This window comes from Dermacentor andersoni, chromosome 6, assembly GCF_023375885.2.
Source record: "Dermacentor andersoni chromosome 6, qqDerAnde1_hic_scaffold, whole genome shotgun sequence".
NCBI classification, from domain to species: Eukaryota; Metazoa; Arthropoda; class Arachnida; order Ixodida; family Ixodidae; genus Dermacentor; species Dermacentor andersoni.
This window is the reverse complement of record NC_092819.1, coordinates 163,286,863-163,311,401: the sequence shown is the minus strand read 5'-3', so window position 1 is coordinate 163,311,401 and position 24,539 is coordinate 163,286,863. Positions and strand designations below refer to the sequence as shown.

Here is a 24,539-nt window from a genome sequence, read left to right as displayed (position 1 = left end):
AACTGGATGGCAAAACTTGCACTGCCGTTGTGGTACCTGTGGTACCACTGCCGTTGTGGAACTTCCGTTGAGGCAGACGGGTCAAAGTGGGCCAAAATTGGAGGCGTGGTAAGGAGATGCAGCATGGTCAGGACCCCAAGAAAAAGGAGCGTCTTTCTTCAAGAGGTCGGTAAGGGGACGTGCTATGGTCACAAAATCCTTCACAAAGCGTCGGAAATAAGAGCACAGCCCTACGAAACTACTAACGTCCTTGGTAGACTTCGGAACAGGAAAATTCGTAACGGCGCGAATTTCCTCCGGATCGGGTCGCACACCTTTGGCATCTACGAGGTGTTCAAGGACGGCGATTTGGCTGGTGAGCGAAATGAAATTTTGACGAGTTCAACCGGAGACCGGCGCGGCGGAACACGTCAAGAATCGCTGAAAGACAGGTCTAGATGCGTGTCGAATGTGGGCGAATAAACGATGACATCGTCCAGATAGCATAAACAGGTGGACCACTTGAACCCCTGAAGCAAAGAGTCCATCATTCGTTCGAAGGTGGCGGGCGCGTTACAAAGACCGAAAGGCATCACCTTGAACTGATTAAGGCCGTTGGGGATAACAAATGTAGTCTTCTCTCGGTCCATGTCATTGACGGATATCTGCCAGTAGCCGGACTGTAAGTCGATAGAAGAAAAATAGGTGGCACCGTACAGGCAGTCTAGAGCGTCATCAATACGTGGCAAAGGGTACACGTCCTTTTTTGTGATTTTGTTCAGGTGGCGATAATCTACACAAGAGCGCCACGCTCCATCCTTCTTTTTGACAAGTACGACGGGAGATGCCCAGGGACTCCAGGAAGGCTCGATAATGTCCTTTGCAAGCATCTTTTTGACTTCCTGTTGGATAACAGCTCGTTCCGACGCAGAAACACGATATGGACGTCGGTGAATAGGGTTCGCATCGCCAGTATTTATGCAATGGGTCACGACGGACGTTTGACCTAAGGGTCTATTGTCAAAGTCAAAAATGTCGTGATAGCCTTCAAGAACGCGGCAAAGAGCTTCAGCTTGAGCAGGGGTAAGGTCAGAGGAGACCATCTTCTTCATGTCGACGTCAGTACCGTGCGATGACTTCTCAGCATGGGCTGAGCTGTAACGATCTTCCACTGTGAATGGCTCGACCTCATCATCCTGCAAAGCGCTAATTATAGCAAAGGAGATGCCCTGAGGCAGAACTTGCGCGGTTAGCGCGAAATTGACAAGTGGAAGGCAAGTGCGGTTGCCAGTAATTTTCAGCACAGTGTGCGGCACGGTAACACCATGTGTAAGCATAACGGCCGGAATTGGTGCGGCCACGTAATTGCCGTCAGGTACAGCTGGTGAGGACAACAAGTCGACGTGTGTCACAGATTGAGGCGGTAGGCGAATAAAATTCATGCAGCTCAGATGGCTTGGAGGTGGGTCCCCAGGGTCGGCAAGAAGAGGCAAGTCAAGGCGAAGTGAGCCGGCCGAACAGTCAATCAGGGCAGAATGATTGGCAAGAAAATCCAGACCAAGAATGAGTTGGTGAGGGCAATGCTCGATGACAGTGAAGAGAACGACGGTTTGTCTCTCAGCAATGGTGTGGGGATGCGTGACTCTCACGCGTCCCCAGATATCTTGTTTTCCCGCATAGCTCCTGCGGTGTGGCTTCGCCGCGTGGCCTGTGTGATGCCCGCGGCAGTCGATGTGGTTGGGGCGCAGTGCGAGAGATGGCGCGAGTGTTGCGCTGCTAACGCCGCCTCACGGCAGGGTTACTTGGGGGCGCAGGGGAGAACAGGCTGCCTCTTGGGCGGCGGGCCGGGGAACGTGGCGGACGTCCCGCGCGTGCGCCGATCCATGCTTCTGTGAGACCGTATTGCATGGCCGCCTTCGAGCGCGCCACCGTTCGCGTGACCGTACGCGCGAATGACCAGGTGTTGGGATCCAGCATGGGGTGAACATATTCGCTCGTTATCCGGTCGCGGTGAGTCGGACTTCTAGATTTGTCGCGTGCCCATCGGCATGTTTTGTGGGTAGCAACTCGGCTAGCAGGCACTGATCTACGAAAGGTGCAATAAATGTCCTTGTGATTGTTTGCTCTACTGTGTTGTCGTTCCTTTGTCCCAAGAGTATGGGAGGAGAATCCCACAATGGTGAGTCGGGCAGAACACATGCCAACAATAGCGACAGTCCCTCCATCGGCGACTTGTACAACTCGGTTCGGGGCAGGCGTCAGAACTCTCTTGAGCCGACGGCGAAGAGCAGCACTCATAATGGACACATGCGCCCCGGTGTCAATCAACGCGCACACAGGAACATTGTCGACGAGAACGTCCAAAGGATTCTTGTTCGTGGGTAAGGTGAAGCGAGGATTTCGTGCCAATGTCGTCAATGCAGCTTCACCTCCAGAAGCTGCACTGTCTAGTTTTCCGGTCAGGGGTGCGGCGAGTAGGTCGGAGAAGGAGCACGGCGTGACGGGGGCGAGCGAGATTGGCGGCGGGAGGGAGAAGGCGAGTGGGAGTAGTGGGGTCGTGTCAAAGGTGTCGTAGGGTCGGATGATGGAGCGGGCATAGAAGGGGCGAAGGAAAAGGATGCGCTAGAGGGGCGAGGGGGGTAATCAGGATAATAGCCCGTCGGAGAAGTCTAGCGGCTGCGGCAGTGGCGAGCGACATGTCCAATGCGTCGACAGTTAAAACAGATCGGCTTGTCGTCCATGGTTCGCCATTCGGAGGGGTTGCGCTGTCCATAAGATGAGTAAGAAGAGCGCGGTGGGGATGTGCGTGGAGACAAAGGTTCCGAGCGTACGGAACGAATCGATTGCAGGCCGACATTGCACAACTCTTGACGGACGACGGCCTGGATCAAGGAGATTGTCACCGGAGAATGATCAGGTGACGGGAATAAAGGGGCCGCCGGTTGTGCCGCTTCGGCCTCACGACGAACGATGCGGGTCAAGTTGTCACATCGCGACGGCTGGTGGAAGAGGTCATCACAGGATGACGTAGCAGCTGTGTTGGGAAGTCGCATGATGTGCTGGGATACCCGGTGGCTTTTAGCATGCTCGAGACGGCGGCACTCCTTGAGGATGGTATCGATGCTGGTGACGTTCGTAAACACCAGTAAATTGAAGGCGTCATCAGCAATGCCTTTGAGGACGTGATTAACCTTATCTTCCTCAGTCATGTTCGGGTCAGCCTTGGCACAAAGGGCCGACACGTCGAGAATGTACGACACGTACGACTCGGTCGACGTCTGTACACGTGTGGCAAGGGCTTTCTTGGCACTGACTTGTCGACCAAACGGATTGCCAAAAAGGTCGCGTAGCTTGTCTTTGAAGAGATCCCAGCTCGAGATCTCCTCTTCGTGAGTCTGGAACCACGCCAATGGAGCTCCGTCGAGGTAGAAAAGTATGTTGGCAAGCATAATAGTCGGATCCCACCTGTGACTGGTGCTGACACGTTCGTATAAGCGGAGCCAGTCGTCAACATCAGGACTGCCGACTCCGTTGAAAACACCAGGATCCCGAGATGGGGAAACGGCGAAGTAAGTCGGGGCTGCAGGCGGAGACGCTTGCGTGGATGAAGTGCCGCCAGCAGGAGCCGAAGTTGCATCGTCGCCGTTGCGACCGCTGTGAAGCTCCATGACGGGTACGGGGAACGTCCACCTCCGCCAAATTAATGTTACATGAAGCTGAAGCCGAATACTATTTACAATTTATTTACAGGGAAGCTCACGGAGACCAAAATGGCGACGCTATAAAAATCCGGCACACACGTCGTCTTCGTCCTCCTCAGTGCATCCACACTGTGGCGGCTGTTCCGTAGCAATATGTTTATAATCTAAGCTATATATATTGCCATTTAATGATGCCTGGAAACAATATCTGTACAATGAAATGCATTGTTTATAAACATTGTTATGTCCACGTAACATGTGCAATGTGTTCAATGCAGAACATGCAGATTAGACACCGAAGCTTAATGTGGCACAATTATAACATTATACATACGAACAGGTTCCTATATAAGACACTGACCCGCTTTACGAATGGACTGCAAAGCAGTGCACTATTCCGGTGATAAATGTGGCATGAAGAAATTCCGATTGCCCAGGCTATTTTCACTAACAGCTGCTGTAATATCGTGCTGTAGAGCTGCTGGAGCTGCTTTTTTCAGCAATGTCATCGTTGCAAGGCATATTCAGATCATGCTCTTCGCTGAACTCCCTGTAGACTCCAGGCTGCAAATCACAGGAATCATTATCTTCTTGAAGGCAACGCTGAGAATTCCCATTACGGCACGCGCCCGCATAAAGGAACGCGCCTGCAGTGTCTGCAGTTGTAGACAAATTGTTGTGCTTCTGCTGTTCCACATCGATGTCTTGTGATTGCACCTGGCTTTCCTTGAAAATCATAGCAACCACTTCCTTTCGAAGTCAATCAAAGTGCTTTGCCTTGGTCTAGCGGGACATACCCTTTATGTTAGCTGCAGTACTTATAAAAGATCAGGTGCTACTAGAAATATGGCACATATGTTTTCTTTTGCTTTCGGCGGTCACGTACTTTCAGGAATTTTCTGTTGCCACTGCTGCAGCAGCTGCCGATCAGATGGTGCTGCGAAGAGAGAAAACTTCTTCCGTCCTTTGCCGTATCCGGATTTGTAGCGGGGCATAAAACACTCCATCAGTTACTATTCTGTTGTTCTGCCTTGTTAAGCACGCATATCATCATACCTTGTTTCATCGAGCATGATTAAACATACTGCACACATAGTAAACAAAGTGTCGAACACAAAAAAGGTCCTACCACTGGCATACATCGACACGCTTTGGTGCGCGTCGACAAGCTCGCACTGTTGCTTGACCATTTAGTCTTCAACCGTCCAAATCCGGCCTAAAACAGCCTGCTGTAAACTGAGCTTGAAACGTTAAGTTAGTGATATGTATGCTTCTTTAAATATATATTAAAAAAAAAGGTATGTTTGAATAATGAATGCATGCCTGCCACAAGTTTCTCTTTAACTTTCTATTTTACTGTGTAGTTGTCTGTCTACAAGATCGCTTTGCTAACACCTGCGCAACCATGTCATGTCACATCAAAAGCTGTCGTACGATTTCATTTTTGGTAGCTCATTGTGCTGCCAACTGTGTGAGAATTAGGTGTGCACGTCTAATATCTGTATTACAAATATATTTATGCTTGTTGCTGTAGGAAAGAAACGTGAGAAAGTGGGTTGTGAGAAAATCAGAAGAAAGAAATAACTGAAATATCTGTAGCACTCACGAAAAAACACCTAAAGCAGCTAAAATTTACCAAGTCCATAGGTTGTCTCCTTCTGATTCTTGTTTCTAACTTGCCCATGGATCGCCTCATTTATTTTTCTAAGTTATTTTGAAGCATTTACACCGCATCGGGAGGCCTTGACATTGAGCAGCATTTAGTTTATTGCTAGAAAAATTTTCACTGTGTAAAGGCCGTGTTCTAGTGTAACTCATTTCATTATGTCGTTTGTCTTTCTTGACATTAATGGTATGACATACACTTTCAGGCAAAGTTACACCCTTTGGGGTGTATCTCTGCCACACAACAATAATCGTCATCTGCCTTGCTTGCATTTCATTTCTTGAAAATGCCGCGCCCGCTACTTTCTTGTCGGGAACACTACATCATGCTGATAACGCGCATGCCGTTCGTTACTGGGAAGTACCAGGCTCGCCGCGTTAAAGAAAGGAAATGCGGACAAGACAGATGACGATTATTGTCGTGTGGCAAAAGGGTGTAATTTTGCTTAAGAGTGTACTGTCAGATACTACAGACTTGAGAATCGGAGGGTTTTAATAAGTGTCTTTCGTTGCCCTTTACCAAGTCGTGCTATTGAAGCAATTACTCAAATGTGTGGGGGCTGCTCATTTGCGTAACATAAAAAAAATATATATATAAACAAGTTATTTTCACAATTTATACAATTCATACACCATACAAGAAATAAAATATAACAGTTTATTTATTGTTTTCCGCCTACCATGATGTTTTGATTGAGAAAGACATTCAATTTGTTAGGTGCGCAATAATTGCTGTGCCATATTGTTTTATTGCATATCACTGGACATGGTAGCCACCTGTTATTAAACCTCAGAAGAAATTAATAGCAACATGCATATGATAAGGCACATAGCATTTTAACGCTATAACTTTAAGGGCCCTGTGAAGCAGAAAATCTGGCGTCAGCATCCCGCATCGTTTCGGCAAACATTCCGAACCATGCAAACCAACCACACCGACCCTCCATGTAGCGCAAAGAAGTTACTGAACTAATTTAATTTTTAAAAGTAAAATATGTCAGAAAAACCGTAAAGTACCACTTACACATAACCTACAGAGATGATAGCGTTGGATTGTTTTGCGAATATAATTGTAATTCATATGCCATATAAAAGCATGGAGGTGTGGTGTTGCGGGCTGTACAGGCGTGACGGGGCTCGGGTTGTCCTGACCGCTTGTTGAGACAGACTGAAGAAGAAAGTTGAGCGCTGTCTAGACAGCCGTCAAGAACCCTGTGGAATAGACAGACTAGTGCAATGTTGCGCTGGTATTGCAGGGTATTCCACTAGAGGGCTTTGAGGCAATCCTCGTAGGCTGGCATGAGCTTGCGACGACTGAAAAGACGGGAGTAGAGGCTGCGTGTTGCCCCACATTGAACAAAATCAAGTTTGTCAGGGACGTGAGTTTGGTACAGGGACTATACTGATGAGTACTCAAGCCACGACAGAATGCTAGATGTGTAGAGTGATTGGAAAACCTCAGGTCCACAAGGGAGGGAGGCATGGGACACAAACCGAAGAACGTGACTATATTTAAATACACTGCTGGTGACATATGCGGGAAAGTAGGTTGGGGACGCAGCAGTTTTGTTCTGGCTTATACGCATCACAGCCCTGTTTTCAGTGTTACTACAAGGTTTGTTGTTGCAGGCCCAGTTATTCACCTTTACAGAACATATTTATTTGATGCACATATGCTGTGTATCGGCATAATGCTGTAATGGAAGTGTTAACTTGTTAATTGAACACATTCCACGAAGATGCGTTAGAAATTGGTTTTAAGTTAATGTTTTTCCTAACTATAGTTTATAGTATCACAGTGAGAAACATTTTAGTGGAAGCTGAAGAGGTTTGGGAAGTTTAAGCAAAGCGACTGCACAAAGCACTGATGACACCTTTTCCCCGTCCCTGCAATGCACTCATACCATCTGGTCTAATCTTTCCATAAAAAAATAAACAGAGAGAGAGATCAAAAGCCAATTACAGTTTCATTAACTCAGTGCGTGCTGCTTCTCAAGCAGCCATCGAAGCAATCCTGGTACATGCGGCTGCATGCATAGGTCTTGTATGATGCAGGTCTGCCTATGCATTGCACACGGTGCACATAATTTTCGCAGTGCTCAAGTACAAGGACCCACAGACTCAAACATGACAGTGCTGTGTGTTATGTTTCCTTCAGTGCGTCGGCGCTCTTAAGTGCTGCACGAGCGATTTATCTCGAACTAGCTCATGAGATGCCTGCAGTTAAAAAAAGTGAGTGAAGGAGCACTGTGAACTTGTACTGAACTGGCTTTCAGATGCTGAATCGAAGAGCGCACTGTCAGCTGAAAGGGACGGCATGACTGAAGATGTACTTCCCATTGTTCGGCTACTAGTGTCTTTCGCTTTCGAAAGTTATCGTCGCCACTGAAAAGAGCACAGAGCTCGCCCGTTAAACTTGAGTCACTTGAGACCAGATAATTCACACATGAAACACGCCACACTTCACAACCCGAAGTTCTGCATGGTTCATTCACCACACCGCAACGAGCCAGGAGTGCTATATTTCAAATCTCTGCAATGCAAACTGAACTAAATAAGGTAAAGATGTCCGAATTAACCGAATGCAAATTATCGAGGGTATCAGGAAAACAATAAAGAAGTGCTTACTACGTCAACACGCTTTGATTTACTGAATGAATAGGCAAATACTGTTTCTATTTTTCACAAGATCAGTGCGGAAGCGGCAGTTGATCTCACGACTGATTAACGCTCGCAGCAACGAAGGCCTCGCAAGTTCCTTCACAGCGCGGCTGCGATGCATGTCTTCACCGAGATGCTTTTCGCTACCGCACGCACATCCTGTTAATTTTTTTGCCAGTGCCGCCAGGTCGCCGCTCTTCGCGACGTCGACGGCGCTGTTCAGCCTCGACAGCGTTGCACCGAGTAAAAACAAAACTACTGTTTGCCGCAACAGCTACGGATGAGACTGCGGCCACTGTTGACGGGATCATGGCCTTGCGATTCTGAACGTGCGCAGCCGATGCACGCACTGAGTCAAAACGAAACTACTATTTGCTGCAAAGGCTGTGGACGATACCGCAGCCGCTATCGACGCAGTCGTGGATGGAGATTACGCAGTGATGAAGGCACACGGCCAACGCGATGCTATGTATGGTGGTAAAAGCAAGAATAAAGGCTGCAAAGGCACAAATAGACACGAACCGCTCTGGCATTGCTGTCAATCGCATACGATTTCCACTGATGATGCTATGGCCATGCAAACTCCACCGCTTTGTTTCAGTGAATGCCGTTTTACAGCGAAGCTGTTTATGGGGACCCTGCACCGTCGTCAGAGTTCGCTAAAGCTATCATCATCAGCAATGGCTCGAGCATCGTCGTCATCTTCCACAGCTGGCTCAGTTGCCGCTCATCATTCCAGCATAGAATTCCGCTTCTCTTCTGTAGTCGTAATGGGGGTATTTACGGGGGTATGAACCACTGCTTAAGGGTGTATGAGCCATTCATTGTCTTACGTGATGGACAGACTTAATTTTGAAGCACAAGGCTGTGATTGTGAAACGTTAAACTCCGTCATCTGCCGTCAACTCAAGAGCAAGCAATGCAAGATTCAATGTCTCCAGACAAAGCACTGCAAGTGGAGGAGGCACACCGAGCAGTGCAGACACAAGAGACAACAACTTAATATCAAGTGGTAGAAGCGACAACACAAGACCAAGCAAATACAACATTACACACAAAATGAATTTTAAAAAAATCAGGTGGTTTTCATTTAATGCCAAGCCTTGCTCTCATTACTGACACGCAAATAAGGGACGGAGCAACTTGCACGCAAAAAAGAAAAGCATGGCGAAACGCAGACAGAAACCTTATATGTGGAAAAAAAAAAAAAGGAAAGCACACTGGGAGAACTGCAAAAAATAAAAACCTCCTAAAGCATGCTTGCCATGCAAAGCACGCAAAAGCAAAAATGAGGTGCACGAAAGGTGAAACAAAAGATTTACAATAAAGACTGCTTGCATAGTATGACTTGCATGTGTAACACTAGGTGTAACTAGCACAGCTTCACTGTTTGACCATTTCCACGGACTGGAAGAGGCCGGGATTTTTTTTCTCTCTCTATTTTGCGTCACACATTTGCTCCGAGAGTTGTCCGAATGAACCGATCTGTGGCCAAGTATGTCCGAATTAACGAGAGTTTCATTGCATTAAATAACGCATACACCTGCCGGGACCAAAGTACGAGTGCGAGTTATCCAATTTTATCCGAAATATTTCATTTCCTTCAACAAAATTTCTCAGCTGGCGTCGTTCACTCGCCAGTCACGAAATCGACGGCTGCGCTAGGCCTATGCTGAACGCTAACATCAGCGGTCAGCGAGTACTGATGATCCAGACTGTGAAATTTGAATCCATGTTTGCATTCGTTTTGAGCACAACAAAATATACACGCACCAAGCACAGGCGCTACGGCAATCGTGATTTGGTTAGATGTTTTAGCAGACGATCATTGAGACCGGCATAATGACAGTCGGCAGGTTGGATGTGTCACTGTCGCTCGAACTTGTCATGGATTAACGTCGCACTTCCGCAACCCACAGTCGACAATGTTGTGGTAATACCACAACATTGTCGCTCAGGAACACTGTCGTGTGCGTTGTGCGTCGTAAGAATACGGACGATCATTGGTGTCGGCATCTTCGCATCGGCAGACATCATCGGCATAGCTGCCACAGGCCTTGCAACCTCTGATTGGTGCACGCTGGTGATGTCTGGCTGGTATTCTATCATCGGAAGTCAGCGATAATCTCCGCACGTCGGGAAGCATCAGCCTGTTCGTGACCGACGCTTTTGATGCACCCCGGTTCATAAATTGGTGCAGACAAATCACCTATGCCAAGAAGACATACTAAGCTCCGATGGGTGGATCCAACCGATGGGCAGCCTAGAGGACCGGCGCACAGCCCTGGAGTCTCTGCTGGCTTTTATTAGGGAACTCTGGCTTTCACACCATTTGTGGGCTCCCCTTCTCACACGGCACCTTCGAGTGCTGACACGTTCTCCGCTTTCCCATTTTTTGTATTAGGCTGAGGAGCCATTCCATTATATAAAACGTTTATTCTGTGTCTAAGTTTTGTACTTAAACCTAAGGCACATGTCATCATAGTAAACTTTTCCAGAAAGAAATGTGTGTCAGAATAGAGCTAATGCAGTATTTCAGGGCTGTGTTCTACTGATGTTCTACAAAGTTCTTCCGCTGACGCCTTGCTGCACTTCATTCTCTTGTGCAGGGCGTTTGTGCATTGATCCAGGAGCGACTCTCCACTACCAGCCAGGAGGCGATCAAGCAGCGCAGCACACAGGTGAGACAGATAGACATCTTGTCACATTTTTTTAAATCTTAATTTTCGGGGTGTGCAAATACTCGAATGTTCAATTTCTCGAATCAGATATCTAATACAGTCTACGCTCGTTACAACGGATTCGGGTACAACAGACTTTCGGGTATAACGGACCATATTTCAGTCTTAGTTTGACCTACCTATTTTATTAATGCAGCGAAGTCTGCTATTAAAAGGCCGCGCCACAGCATACTATTGGCTACAGCGGGTGAAATTAGTGGCAATTTTTTTTCAAAATTGGGCGTACAAAACATACTTCTGCCTTGTTGACACGAGCTGACTACTGCCTACTGCCTTGCAAGGGTCAGCCGACGATCACGGCTCAATATCACGCACACGAGGGAGGAAGGCAGGGTGAAAGGCGCCGTCTTCTTTCGCATGCGAGGCATGGGGGAGATGAGAGAGGGGGGGGGGTTCTATTCCGGTGTCTGCTGCATATGGCGTAGCCACTGTATCTTGAAAGCAATCTGCAGTGTGGACAAAGTACGCATAAGTCCCCTGAATAAAACCAAAAGTAGCAACATACCTTTATCTTTCTGCTGCCACTACTGTGAGCTGCATGCAAAGAGGCAGGAGAGAAGGTCTGCGTTTCCGAATTGGTTGAGCGCCGTTACATGCTATTTGCCGCGCTTTTTTCTCAATTTTTTTTTCTTCTTTTCTGAGTCTCGGCGCATGCGCCACCATGACAATTGACCGTCAAGTTTCCGTGGCGAGGCATTTGCAAAGGATTTCGCATGTTTTAGCCAAGTTTCATGGCTAACCACATCATTGCAGAAATCGTTTTTTTTTTAATTATTATTATTATTTTAGGGATTGATTTTAAGAGTACTGGAGGTGCAAACGTGTACGAACGGAGCTTTATTATGGAGCTCAGGCATGCGTAAGCTTATGAATGGGTGCTATTCTCGGTGCTTGCTCAGATTTGTTTTCCTGAAAGCACTATCGCCAACAGGTGTATGAAGCTAGGGAGTGCATAGGCTGTGTTCTGTCATATATTCTGCTAGAAACATAACACGCATTATTGTTGAGGTGCTGAGAGTGCGTAGCTTTGTCAGTCGATGCTTTTGTTAGGCACTGCAAATATATTTTCCGAGGACAAGTTGTTCATTACCAAGTGCAAATGATTTTTAATATTTTGAGTAGGTTTTCTCCTTTTCGCCGTCTCGGCAGAATAAAGTTGTGCACGAGTTTGTTGGCTCATATTGACTTGGAACTGCACAAATGAAAGGGGGAAAGTGCTCATTGACGGAAACTATTTCTATGTGGAACTTTCGTCCTTGCATACACTTTGTTTACGAATGAAGTACATGATACACTGTGGCGTTTGCGCTTGAGAGCCAACGGCACCAGTTTGTCATAAAAGCGTAGGACCAGTTTCACTGCATAAAGAGATGCCAGCGCCATGCTGAAACAACGAGAATAGCAGAGATGTTCCGCATTGGTTACGCAAGTAATGCCAGCGTCATGTAGCCATGACGCTGGCATTATTCAGGCAAAGATGTCACACACCTTGCTTTCCGTCTTCATGGTACTACAACGATTCAATTATAAAGTTGCACAAGCTGGGCACATGGCAGTTGATTAGGTTTGCGCATGTGTTTACACACTTCAAGCAGTGTAAACACATTTGAGTTGTTGAATTAGCAGCTGTTTAGTGCTGCACACATGCAAATGCATCACCTTTCGCGTGTATCAGCAAAACCTTGACTTCATCACAGCCCTTTCATGCCAGGCAGGTGTCGGTAGAAAGCCAAATAAAGAAACTGATCAATGCAGTAGGAATAACTCGCGAAGCGGCTTGATCTGTGCAAGCCACGACAGTGTTTTTGCCTGCAGGTACACTATTTGTGGACGACGTAACACTCAAATAAAGCTGTGGCAGGTACATGATCATCGTGTACATCACGTATACGTTATTGGCGAGACAAAGAGCTCGATTTTTGTGCTAGAACTTTACACTAAAAGGAATTTGTCCACGAAGCTAGCCTGAGAAGGCTTCTAACTGGACTTCTAACTGACAGGCAGCCAACCCAAAGCGGCAAAACGAGTGCACAGTTACGGTGCCGAAAAACCACGAAAATCATCTGTTTTTACCAGTTTCTTAGCATTCCAGTATTTCTCCTAGCACAGCACACAATAAGCAAGCCTTAAATATGGTAAAAATCCATGCACAAACACCCAACAACAATTTTTAATGTCTCACCTCGTGTAACTCTATGGATGGCCTTGGAGCGAACGACCACACTGCGAGGGCAAGCGCTGAGAGAAAGAGTGAGCAGCGAGGAGGCCGGTCGAGTAGGAATGTTGCTACCTTTAGTCTCATTCAGGGAGCTTAAGTGTGCGCCCACGTGGGCACTGCATCTTGGAAGCGATCTGCGATGTGGACAAAGTGCGCCCAGTGCCGGTAGCTTCGTATCCATTGTGCTTTTGACGTTTAGTTCGCGTTGAAACGAGAGACAGCACGGAAGTCAAGTCTCGCGGTGCTGCTGCCACGCATGTCTTGCTTAATTTGCTATCATAATGCATGCTTCGTCTTTCAGGCGAAACTGCGACTTTTCTTGTTTTTTACTTTGGACATTTGTCACTCACTCTTTGCAATGGAGTTGTTAGACATCGCAACGAAAGTTTCGGAAGTGAGAAATTTCGCATATTACGGGCTTCGAATAAAACACGTTTTTTGTCAGACTATCAGGGTCTGTTGTAACAAGAGTCGACTGTATTTGATTTCTCGAATATTTGATGTTTTGAATATCGGTGGCTTGGCGAATGACCTGGCCGTGGTCGGCGCCTTGAAGCGTGCAGTGTTACGACGGCATGCAATCTCTGTCGGTACAATGTTGACTATATCGATCGAAACGATTAATGTGATGCAGATTCAGGGAACCACAACAGCAGCGCTTATGGAAAGCATGAAAGCATGTGTGAAGATCGGTCTGATTAGCCACTGCAATTCATGCTGATCACATTGAATACGCGAGTTTAATGTTCACGCATGCAGATTCGTGCAGTTCGGAGCTTTCTACCCACATGCGACTTGCAGACCAACTTAGCACGCTTGTTCGCGGTAGTTGCCAGCTGGTCGACCGTAGACCCGAACGCTTCAACAGCCGTCAAGCTAACCCGTACGCACGATTTTGCAACCGGTCACTGATGAGCCATTCAGAGGAACACATTAGCAACAAGCTCTCCACAACGATTTGCAGCCCATCATCGCACCGACCGGCGGTAAATTTTCGTCATGGTCACACCACTGGCCATTGTCTAGCCCATTAGGCTTAATCGGAGATTCGTCGTGAGGTGTCGGCGACTAAAGTTACGGTTACCAAATCAACGCAGATCTATTCATATGCCAATCACACAACCCTCGGCAAGCCTACAAACCACCTCGCCAACGAAAGCGAGTGCACTGGATGATCGTCGCACGTTCACGGCCGCCATCTTTGCAAAGTACCGTGCAATGGCTCCTCGTTCTGAACGCTATTCGTAGGTGCACAATGGTTTCTTTTCATAGCCCCAAGCAAGACCTGTCACAAGAATAGCTTTGGATTTACTTGGCAGGCTCGAAAATATGTGACAGTGTACTGACCACTGGATGCAGATGCACTTAAACAGACAGTAAATGGATGCAGACGAAAAAAAAAGGGGGGGGACATTGCCGTGGGCCTCCCCATTTGAGAACTCTACCGACCGCAGTCAAGGCGTACGGCGGCAATGACCGCACAGAGTGCTGCCGAGTGACGTGATGCGCATTACCCACTGTTGCCTGTTGTGCAGATTGGCATCTTAATAAGCTGACAATAACCGACACAAGGTTTGGGTACGGGCTAGTTGGTATTCCATGGTATCAATCGTCACTCACAGCGCATACATAGACGAGAGACAAAAAAGGACGACAAAGACAAGCGCTGACTTCCAACTGGTTTTTACTATGAGAAACATACATATGTATACTGGGACACCAAGACAAAAGCGCCCCCTACAAAGCAACAACCTGACATGAGTGTGCATTCAAAATTCATGACCTAAGAACAACGAGAGCACATGTGCGACCTCAGAAAAACCAGTTCTTTGTCAGTTAATGCAATTGATTGCTTGCTAACTGATCACCATCGACAATCGCTGCTGCTTCGATGATAAGTCTGGTGCATTCATTAGAATGCCTCGCTAAGATAGTGGTTTCTTCGAAAAGCGGGATACAGCCGCACTGTGCGCAATGAACACCTAGAAACCCTTCGCGCCCTTTGCGCACTTTATTGCTGTGTTCTTGTAACCTGACGTTAAGACAAACCAGTTGGAAGTCGGCGCTTGTCTTCGTCGTCCTTTTTTGTCCCTCGTCTATGTATGCGCTGTAAGTGACGATTGATACCATGACAATAACCTACAGAAAGTTGCTGCCATAAATATGGAAAAGCCCTCCGCTTTCTAAGCAGCAGTAGAAGATTGCCATTACGCACAGTACGGCCCACTATTAAACTGAAAGCCACATTGGTATGTGGGGCAACTTCGCTATTCCTTCAGCCTCAGAGGGAAAAAAAAGCACTTAGTTCTATTTGGCAGGTATTCTATCACCGAAAAATATTTTCAGACCTTCGTATACGAATTGAGTAGTTATCGGTGCTGGCATACTAATTTGGTATTCCCTTTATTTAGAGTAGAGTGTACTATGAAATTCGAATCATAGGTGAGCTGAATTACTCATAGCTAGCAAGATTCTTGTTAAGTGATTAGCCTCCTGAGCACGTTCCAGCCCTGTTTTTGGCATAAAGTTTGGAAGCATAAATGTTCGTGTTAAATTTTCTGATACATGTTCAACATTCAGCATTTTTTTCTCGATTTGATTCGATATGCCATTTGAAATCTACTACTTTTCGGTATTTGCACACCCATACTTAATTTGCTCGGGGGTGGGCATCACGCAGGTAGGTTATGGAATCAGAGCAGGAAATGAGTGTTGGTTATCATAGCGAGAAAGTCGCTAAGCTTGGTGTTAGTTCAAGCGCATGCATTATAGATAATGAATTGAACGTCTGTATCTTAACATGCATTTGAAATTACGATGTGTGCAAGCGGTGGGATGTTTGTAGAGGTTGGGAAAGAGGGGGTAGTTAGGTGGTGACTAGATGCTCTCTTATGAAATGAGAAGAAAACCACTACATTTTTGCATCTATCTGAGACAGGTAGGAAGGGTGCCCCAATGTGAAATGGCAGTTGTAAAACAGGCCATTAAGCCCTCTGCGTGTGCTGTAAAGCCACACTACACTTTAACGTGAGTGTAAACGGCCCCGTGTAGCTGAATATTCAGTGTTGGTGTCATAGGACGGCGTTGGCGCCCCGTGAGTGAAAATTGCCACACGTATTTAGGTATATATGTATATGCCGCACCTTGCTGTGTGACGTGCGGTATATGCGGGTTATATTGCCACATCATTCTATCACTAAAGTTGCCGGTACCTTGTCTTGCATTCTTGACAAAGTTATCCTCGGAATATTGAGAATGACAACGCACAAACAAATGTCACGAAACAAAACACCGACAGCGCATGCCTTTTATGTTAACTCTTCTTGGACTGAAATATTAAAAGTGCGAAACAATAACAGAGGCCTGAAAATGATGTAATTTTTAGTGCATCTGTGCCTATCTCTGGGATCAACCCACGCAAGAGGCCACGTTTCTACCAGAAAACTCGCCTTTGTGCATAGCGTTTGCCACCAGCATTTTTCGGCGAACATTTTGGTTGCGTAAGCTGCAGCTGCTGGGAAACGTAAGAAGCAGTCGGGGATCTTTTAATACAATCGCGTTCTGCTGTTGAAGGCGAAGCTTAAGCGTCCCTCAAATTTTTTCCTTCTCAATGTGCAGTGCTTTTTCTGGCATGTGGTGGAATGTGCACACTTTTGTCTGTATCTCTCACGCTCTCTGTCTTATATAATGGGCGGTTACTTTGAAAAGTTCTGCGAGAATGTTTTTTTTGGGGGAGTGCCAGTAGAAGAGTGGTTGACTAAGTATGTACAATTAAACCTCGATGTAACGATCTCTGATATAGCAAAATTCTAGATAACAAAGTATTCAGGTTTTTGTAGCGTCTTGTCCGTGGAAGACCATGTATGTAGGACTTTAGTATAACAAAGTGTGTTTACATGCAACTTCAATATAATGAAATTTCACTGCTGCCGCGAAGAAATACCGAGGCAATAAATAGAAACCTCCGTGGACGCAGATGGTCGACTGGTTGAATTACGTGCAGCCGCTTGTGAGCGCAACTCTCAAATAGTGCACTGCGCGATTGAGCAGAGTAGCATTACGTTTCGTGTGAAGTCCAAGTGTGACAAGATCCTATCACACTTCGCGTGCCGTGTGCTTTGGACGAGAATGAAAACGTGTTGAGGATGAGCCGAGGAGAACGATGGCTCGATGAGTGCAGTCTTCCCGCACAACAAGAGGGCAACAAGGTGCGAGGGTTGGTGCGCAGCTCCTCCTTCGGTGCGGCAGTGCACGGATGTCATAGCAGCTGAGCACCTGCGCACCCCACACACGCCCTGTCTTCAAAAGCATTCACTCCCCGCCGCTGGTGCTTTACAGGGTAGCGTCGTCCGACTGTGGACGACACTATTAGCCGCAGGGTCGGGGAGGGCGCGGAAGCACAGCTGGCTTCACTTCGTACCGCCGATATGAACGGATCGTCGACACAGGTCACACCGTATCTTTCGTTGCCGGCTTTCAAGTTCAACAAAATTAATTTTTTTCTTATTTGAATTTGCTCTTTCCCTATTGCCCGATAATATGGAAAATATTGTGCCATGTTCCATGTCAGAAAAATTCGTTGAGGACTGTACTCGTATAAATAAATCTCATTCCATTATAGCGAAATTTTGATATAATGAAGCAAATTGCTGATTTTCCTGACTTTGTGATCTCAAGGTTCAACTGTGCCCTTATCCTTGTTTGCAGGGCAAGCCTTATCCATTGAAAGAGAGCAGCCTAGGCTTCGACACTGGAGGTGAGTACACACTTGGCAGCCTTCGTTTTTTTTTTTATAGGACTGCCCTGTTTTGTATGCAAAGCCATAAGATCATTAAATTCAGATTCCATAGGGCCAGAATAAAAAAAAAATCTGGATCTTCTAAATGGACAGAGAAAACAGTAAAGAAATTCGTATCTTTGTTTGATTATTATGTCTGCAAATCTCACTTGGAATTCTATGATTAAACAAAATCTGCATGAAAGGCACAATTTTTGTCAACTTATGCAAAGGGTGATCCCATGAAACAGTGTGCACACATATTCGCATACCCTTTACAAGTAACATTTTGCTCTCTCGCATATATCCTCTCCTGCAGTATGGCAGTAGCAGAGCCCTCTGAAGTTCATATGCATCAACATGATTTTCACAAACGAGTGCATCTCCTTACTTTTGGTGTCAATGTGTTGGCTAGCAAAGCATGCATTGGCGTGTAGTCAAAGAGTTTGACACCAGCACGCAGGCTGCGAAAATTGATGCACATTTGATCCCGTTTAAGAACAGTTTTGCAATATCCGTCACATCTCACAGGCTGCATGTTAGGATAAGGTAACAATTATGTTCCATAGCTGTTCCTTTTTGTTAGAGGTCTGCAAATACCTAATTGAAGATTTTCGAGTCGAATATCGTATATCAAAAAACCTTTCACAAAGTTTAATGCTCGAAAAAAAATTTTTGGCCATGAGATGCAGCGGTGCTGCACATGTTTGGAAGTCTCGTGACATTGCATAACAAGAATCTAGCAAGCTATCAGTGACATAGCTATTTGCACAGCCAGGGCTGTTGCATTGGCAGCCAGACGGTTATTACTCGGGCGCAACACTTAGGGATGCACTGAGAAGGGATTTGATGTTTCCTTTGACACGTTGCTGAGGAGATACGTCTGTAATCGGTAAATTTTTTCTTGGCTACAAAGGGAAGACCACGGGGGTAGAGCTTCTTCACATGTACATATTCCTACAAAGAGTAGTATGGGTAAGTTTGGCACCAGTTCTGGTTTTGCTTTTTCCGACCTTGCATTGCCTTTTTGCTTTAGGAAAGGCAGATAATTATCTTGGCATGAATTTTCAAAGCTAACCAATGTTCACATACATTGCATATGTATTTAGCTCTGAATTTTTAAGGCGAGAGAACTTGTTCACCTTAAATAAGCAGAACATCTAATTGTTCCATAAAGATTTTGCAGCAGTTTCTTGTGGCACAGCTTCATACTCTATTAAAGCAAATCTGTTAAGGGGAATTTCACAACGGTTTGTGTGGGGCAGTGGTATCTAGTGGGCATTGTGGTCGGTATCGGATGTGAGCCAGAGAACAGTGAACAATGCAGCCTGCGTTGGAGCTGTGAAGCGTCCTTATGACCACGACGTCAGTGAGAATGCGGAACTTGCACTGCCGAGTCTGCTCATTCACTGGCTTGTACACGACGATGGTTGTGATTTCCAGATGGGTTCACCTTGTTTCCACATAGATGTTGCATAGACTTGTCTTGCACCCTTCGACAGCCGTTTGTTGCTGAAGTTGGTTCTTTAGGCTTTTGCAGAATTGATTTGCCATGATGTGTCTCCGTGTGCTTTGAATTTTGGTCAATTTGCCATCGCACGTGATCTCCTAGCTCCCTGGTTAGCGCAGACGGTAGAGCGATCGCCCCAGAGAGACGTTGGTCCCGAGTTCGATCCCTGGACTAAGACATTTTTCTTCAACTGCAAAGCTTCTGAGAAACCAGCAGGGGCTTCTTTTGTAGCTTTGCAGTTGATAGTCAAGTGGATGACAATTTTTCCTTTCGTTAAGCTTCCTCCACCTTGTGGGCTTCCGCAGAACTGATTTGCCCTACTTTAGCCAATATTTGCAAAATAGCATTAACCTGAATCGATTCTCACGCACGAAGACCAGATGACATTGCATCCAACACCCAATTGACACCCTGCAAGCCCTGACAGTGCTGAAGCATTGGTGCCTAAGAATCAACAGGGATTTCTTTGGCAGGGAAGAATGGCTGTTTTCATCAGCAGGGTCGCTTAGGAGGTCCGATTTCAGTGTTAGTGCCAACCACCTGCCGAGTATCATTTTACTCATATTTGAAGCACTGCCATTGAAGTTGTGTTTTCTTAAAACAGCAAAGTGAGTTCAAAGCTTACACTCGTGGGCAAGTGCCGCTAAAGCTTTCCATGGAAAAGCCTGCTCAGGACACTATCGCCCTAGCTACACGGGCATGCTAACCACAGTCAAGACGCACCTCAGTTACCGGACTGAACTATGGTTATCGGTAACTATAGAGCAAAGTTTACTTGGCAACGACACTAAATCTCACTAACTGACAAACATATAACTATTGATGCTGTTTATCTGCTACAACTGAGATGGGAATAGCCTCATTTTGCTTCAGTTCTTTGATTGTGCACGGTTAATGATACTAAGTAAAGCCAATTTAAATATATTCAAGTGTGCTTAAATTTAATACTTTAATCCTTTCAGGGTCGATTTTTTTTGCCATATGCGACCGCCCAGGGTCGATTTTTTTTATTGCAGATTCCGATTCTTCTGAGGGACCTAATTTAAAAAAAAATTTACCATAATTTTTCTAGGGTCACCGTAAAGTGAGAAAAAAATACTTTGCATTGGTATATATGTACTCTTTATTCATGAATAACAACAATAAAACAAGGAAATAAACTTGTAAGAATTAAAATTTTGATGCATTGTTATAGTTCAAGGCATAGAATATGCGCAGACGAGAATATTTCGCAAGTCTCAAATGTTCCTGCTCTTACACTAATATCTACGTCCATAGCCTAATCAAACTGCTTAGGTGAGCGTTAAAAAGGCAAAATGTGTGACAAGCTTCTGCTAATCTTCATCTTATTACCAACCAGAGGCAATTAGATATTGCGAGTCTCTCCCCCCCCCTTCCCCCCCAAAAGAATGAAAAGAAAAGGGAACGCATGCATGGCAGAATCCATCCTATGCTCACTCCTGTGAGCACTAAACGAGCGAGAAACAGGCGGGCGCCCTTTGAGCGATTAGTAACGACATAGCCATCAGTTTTGCGAGCGTAAGAAGCCGAAACCGCCCACGAAACAAAACTCAAATTGCCACCCGCCCGTGCGCGCACCAATGCGCGAGCGGTATTATATAGATGTGCCAGACCAAACTAGCTCTAAAACAAACATGCAACGAAAACCGAGAGAGGGAGGTGCGAGAAAAAAAAATTCCCTGTATTCTTACAGAGTGGCAACACATAAAATATATACAGTTGCTGATTGGTTTTTCTTACACGGAATGGGGTCGCAGAATTTTCAGAATTATCGGGCAATCCAAGAAAGCAAATTTGAATCACAAAACAATTCATTTTGATAAATTTAGGAGTTGGCGATTAATAGTACAGTTTCATGCCGCGTACGTTGATGATATCTTTTCGGCGGTACGAATTAAGCGAAGTGAGGCATGCCTTCTTCGCATGCACTCCGCCCCCGCGGCTGATAGCATCGCTCGCACTGGGACAACGCTATCAGAAAAAGTGCCGGCAGCGGGGAGCGAATGCTATGTCTGCCTCTCGCTCCAACGGGTCTCCGAAACTTGAGATTATGCAACGTCCATTACTAAACATGTGGTAAGATGGTTTACATGGTGCCACGCCGTCTCTTTTGCACACGCGGCAGATAACCTCTAGAGCATGGTGCGTGGCTGTGTAAGCGCTCAACTGCTCTTGAGCCATGCGCAGCCTTGGCCGAGGCACGCCAACTTACGCCCCACTCTGCCCCCTTGCGCGCGCTTGATCGCTTTACTGCGAGCTCACTCTCCTCCCCCACTTTCCCTTTGCTTGTGCGGGAAGGTGGCACTCGAGAAGCCGCCATACTTTTTGTCTCGCCCTTGCACACTTTCACTCGCACCTAAAGCACACAGTGCATGCGGCTCCACTTTGGCGGTCGCTCTTGTCGCGCGGTTTGAGAAGCGCGTTTGCGAACAGCTGCTTGTAATTAAATCATTTGATGATTTGCATCCATGGTAGTTTGCATTCATTATCTCTGCATTCCTTTTCCGAGTTCTGAGTACATGGTGCTCTATGAACAAGAGGCTTTGGAAAGTTAAATACTTGGTTATATCGAGAATTTCATTCTATTGAAGCTCTGTATATTCATGTTTAACTGTACATCGCTGCGCGCCGTGGAAAGAGCTGAAATTTCACACCAAATGCTGTTTGCCCCTGTTTGCACTACAGCAGGGGGGTTACAATCTTGAAAATACATCTTTATTCACACTGCACACTTCCTCACATGTCAGTCAATTCCACTGAGCGATAGTTCTTACAAAAAAAGAATTTGCATACAGGTTCGTCCTGGCCTGGTATTCCCTAATTTTGTACTTGTGGTCAGTCTGTTCAGATATATAATTTTGCTGTATTAAGTAACTTTCACTATCAATTCCAGTTTTGTTATTAAATATTTGGTATAAAAGCTTTAACTGCAATTTCTTTCGGCATGACGAAAGTGATTCCCACTTCAGCTCTTTTTTCATTTCACTGCAACTATAGTTCTTACCATACCTACCCAAGATGAACCTGGCTGCTATGTTCTGAATTTTCTCAAGGTTATTGATCAGACATGTTTGAGAGGGGTCCCATAGCGTACACGCATATTCCAAGATAGGTCTTATACGTGTTAGGTACGCCGTGCTTCTCAATTCTCAGGCAACATCAGTTATATGTTTAATCTTTTGCTTCATTCAATGAATTAAAGTTCAAACATACAAACCAAATGTCTGCATGTTTTTGTTTTACTTCGTACCGTAGCAAGAGGGATGCACTTCCGTTCCGTCTGCTTGTTTGCACGTTGCGCACGCAGAGAACAAAACTACAGTAATCCTTCATTCTGACGAAGTCAACGGGACAGCGAAAAAAATTTTTATGTGCAGTAATTCGATATAAGCTACCACTCGAGAAAAGCTAAAGCAGTTGAGCTTTAGTTGCACCACAACTGCAAGGAAGTCAAAATACAAAGTGTTCTGTGAAGCAAAACATTATTTAGGTGCAAAAAAGGTAGTGAGCTTTTGCTGTTTCAATTCTCACTGGACGCGAGCAACCCCTGCTCTCATTTTACCAAGCATTGCACGAGGCCATGGTTGCCGCCCATGCATTCAACTTTATTTCGCAGCAGGCATAGGTACTTCCACATAAGCACCATAGCTAGCACTTCACATGGCTCTTCGTCCGCCGGCTCTGCGTCTTCGTCAGGGCCACCAACAGTGTCAATTAGTATTTCCACATCCGTCGCTGGGACAACCACGGGTGCAGCAGCGTCTCCCAAAGCGAATGTTTCGAAGTCGCCTTCTACCTCTTGGCCAGCCATATTATGAACAGCCTCGTACAGATCGCTGCAAGTCCAGTCATCGTCAGGCTGGTCATTGTCGGGGTCACTGACGACAGCATAGGAAAAGCCGACATGTGCAAAGCAGTTGGCAACTTTTGAAGGTGCGAGTTCTTTCCATGAAAAGTACAGCGAATGGATCGCACCAAGCAAATCAATGTTGTACCTCTTGCTGGCGTCATACGCTGTGAGCATGCGCTGCAAGAGAGCCTTGTGGTACAGCTTCCGGGTGGTCTCAATGATGCGCTGATCCATCGGTTGCAGTACCGTGGTTGTGTTGGGAGGCAAAAATTCCACAGCGATCACATTGAGGTTGTCGATCTTCCCGTCGCTTGGACTATTGTCAGTTACGGAAGGCACTTGCCGATTCTTTGCCTTAAACCGTCTACCCAGAAGGCGCAAGTAGTCCTCAAAATCAGCAGCAGTCATGCATGCTCGCTTGTTACTTCTGGCACTGAGAATGTGTCTGTTAATAAACAAGCAATGTCTATTGCACCCTGTATAAAGGTCACAACTCACAATTGAGAACAAAGTTCTAGTTAGTATATGAGGGAAATTGCACTAGACACAAATATGTGACACATGTTGAAGGCCACGCTAGCATAGTAAATATATAAAAGAATACGTAAAATAGCAAAAGAACTTGAAGGGGCCCTGAAAAACATTCTTTGAGGCCTCAAAAACGTGTTTGAGGGAGTGTGGTAACTTACAGTAATACATTACTGAAATAATTTTTCGAGAAGACTTAGAAAGCATAGATACTTCGAGCGCAGTATTTAGCTTCACCATTCGCCCTCATGTCCCATGTTCATAAAGGAGAGGAGGAGTGCCGGTGGCGATAAGCCGTTATGACAAGAAGGCTCGTCAAGGGGCCCGCAGTATTTACGCTATGCAGCAGCCATGCTCAACTGTAAGCACACGCCATGGTTGGAGCGCATGCTCCAGCCAGACGGTGCCATGTGGTGCGAACCGACTTTCTTCTGCATAGATAGCAGGTAAATCCAGATTGTGCACTATGTAGCACTCAATACAGAGCACGTCTAGCCAGAAGCAGCCGGGAGTAAGCTCGCACTGGTATGTGTCTTTTGTAGATGCTAACCGCCATACGTTGCGCAGCAGGCGTAGCGTATTTATTGTCTGGTCTTAAGTTCCATGTAGTTCGAGGCTAGTTGGGTGTTCCAGACTGATAGACATTAGCGAGGCCCGACAGCTACGACATCGATAAGCTGTGTAGCCAAAGTTTCATTCCTACATAGACAGGCGCAGAGAAGCGTGAGCTGACCATCGTCTGCTCGTGCTTCTAGACTGATTCCAGCTATTGGCTAATGGCAGCAGTGAATGGGAATCTGCTATGGGACGAAATATGGCAGCCACCGGAAACTCCGAAATGGGTGAGGAGAGGGCTTCTGTTTGAAAAGAGAGCGTTCGAGGAAAAGA

At 46.1% G+C, this 24,539-nt stretch overlaps 1 protein-coding gene across 1 annotated transcript in view; it reads left to right on the top strand.

Moving 5' to 3' along the window:
• The window catches only part of LOC126523687 (RNA transcription, translation and transport factor protein), a 50,712-nt gene that overhangs the window by 25,644 nt on the left and 529 nt on the right, over positions 1-24,539 (top strand). The window contains exons 6-7 of the mRNA XM_050172291.3: positions 10,616-10,687; positions 17,673-17,721. Of these exons, the coding sequence (XP_050028248.2) occupies positions 10,616-10,687; positions 17,673-17,721 (121 nt within the window). The remainder of the gene's footprint in view (positions 1-10,615; positions 10,688-17,672; positions 17,722-24,539) is intronic.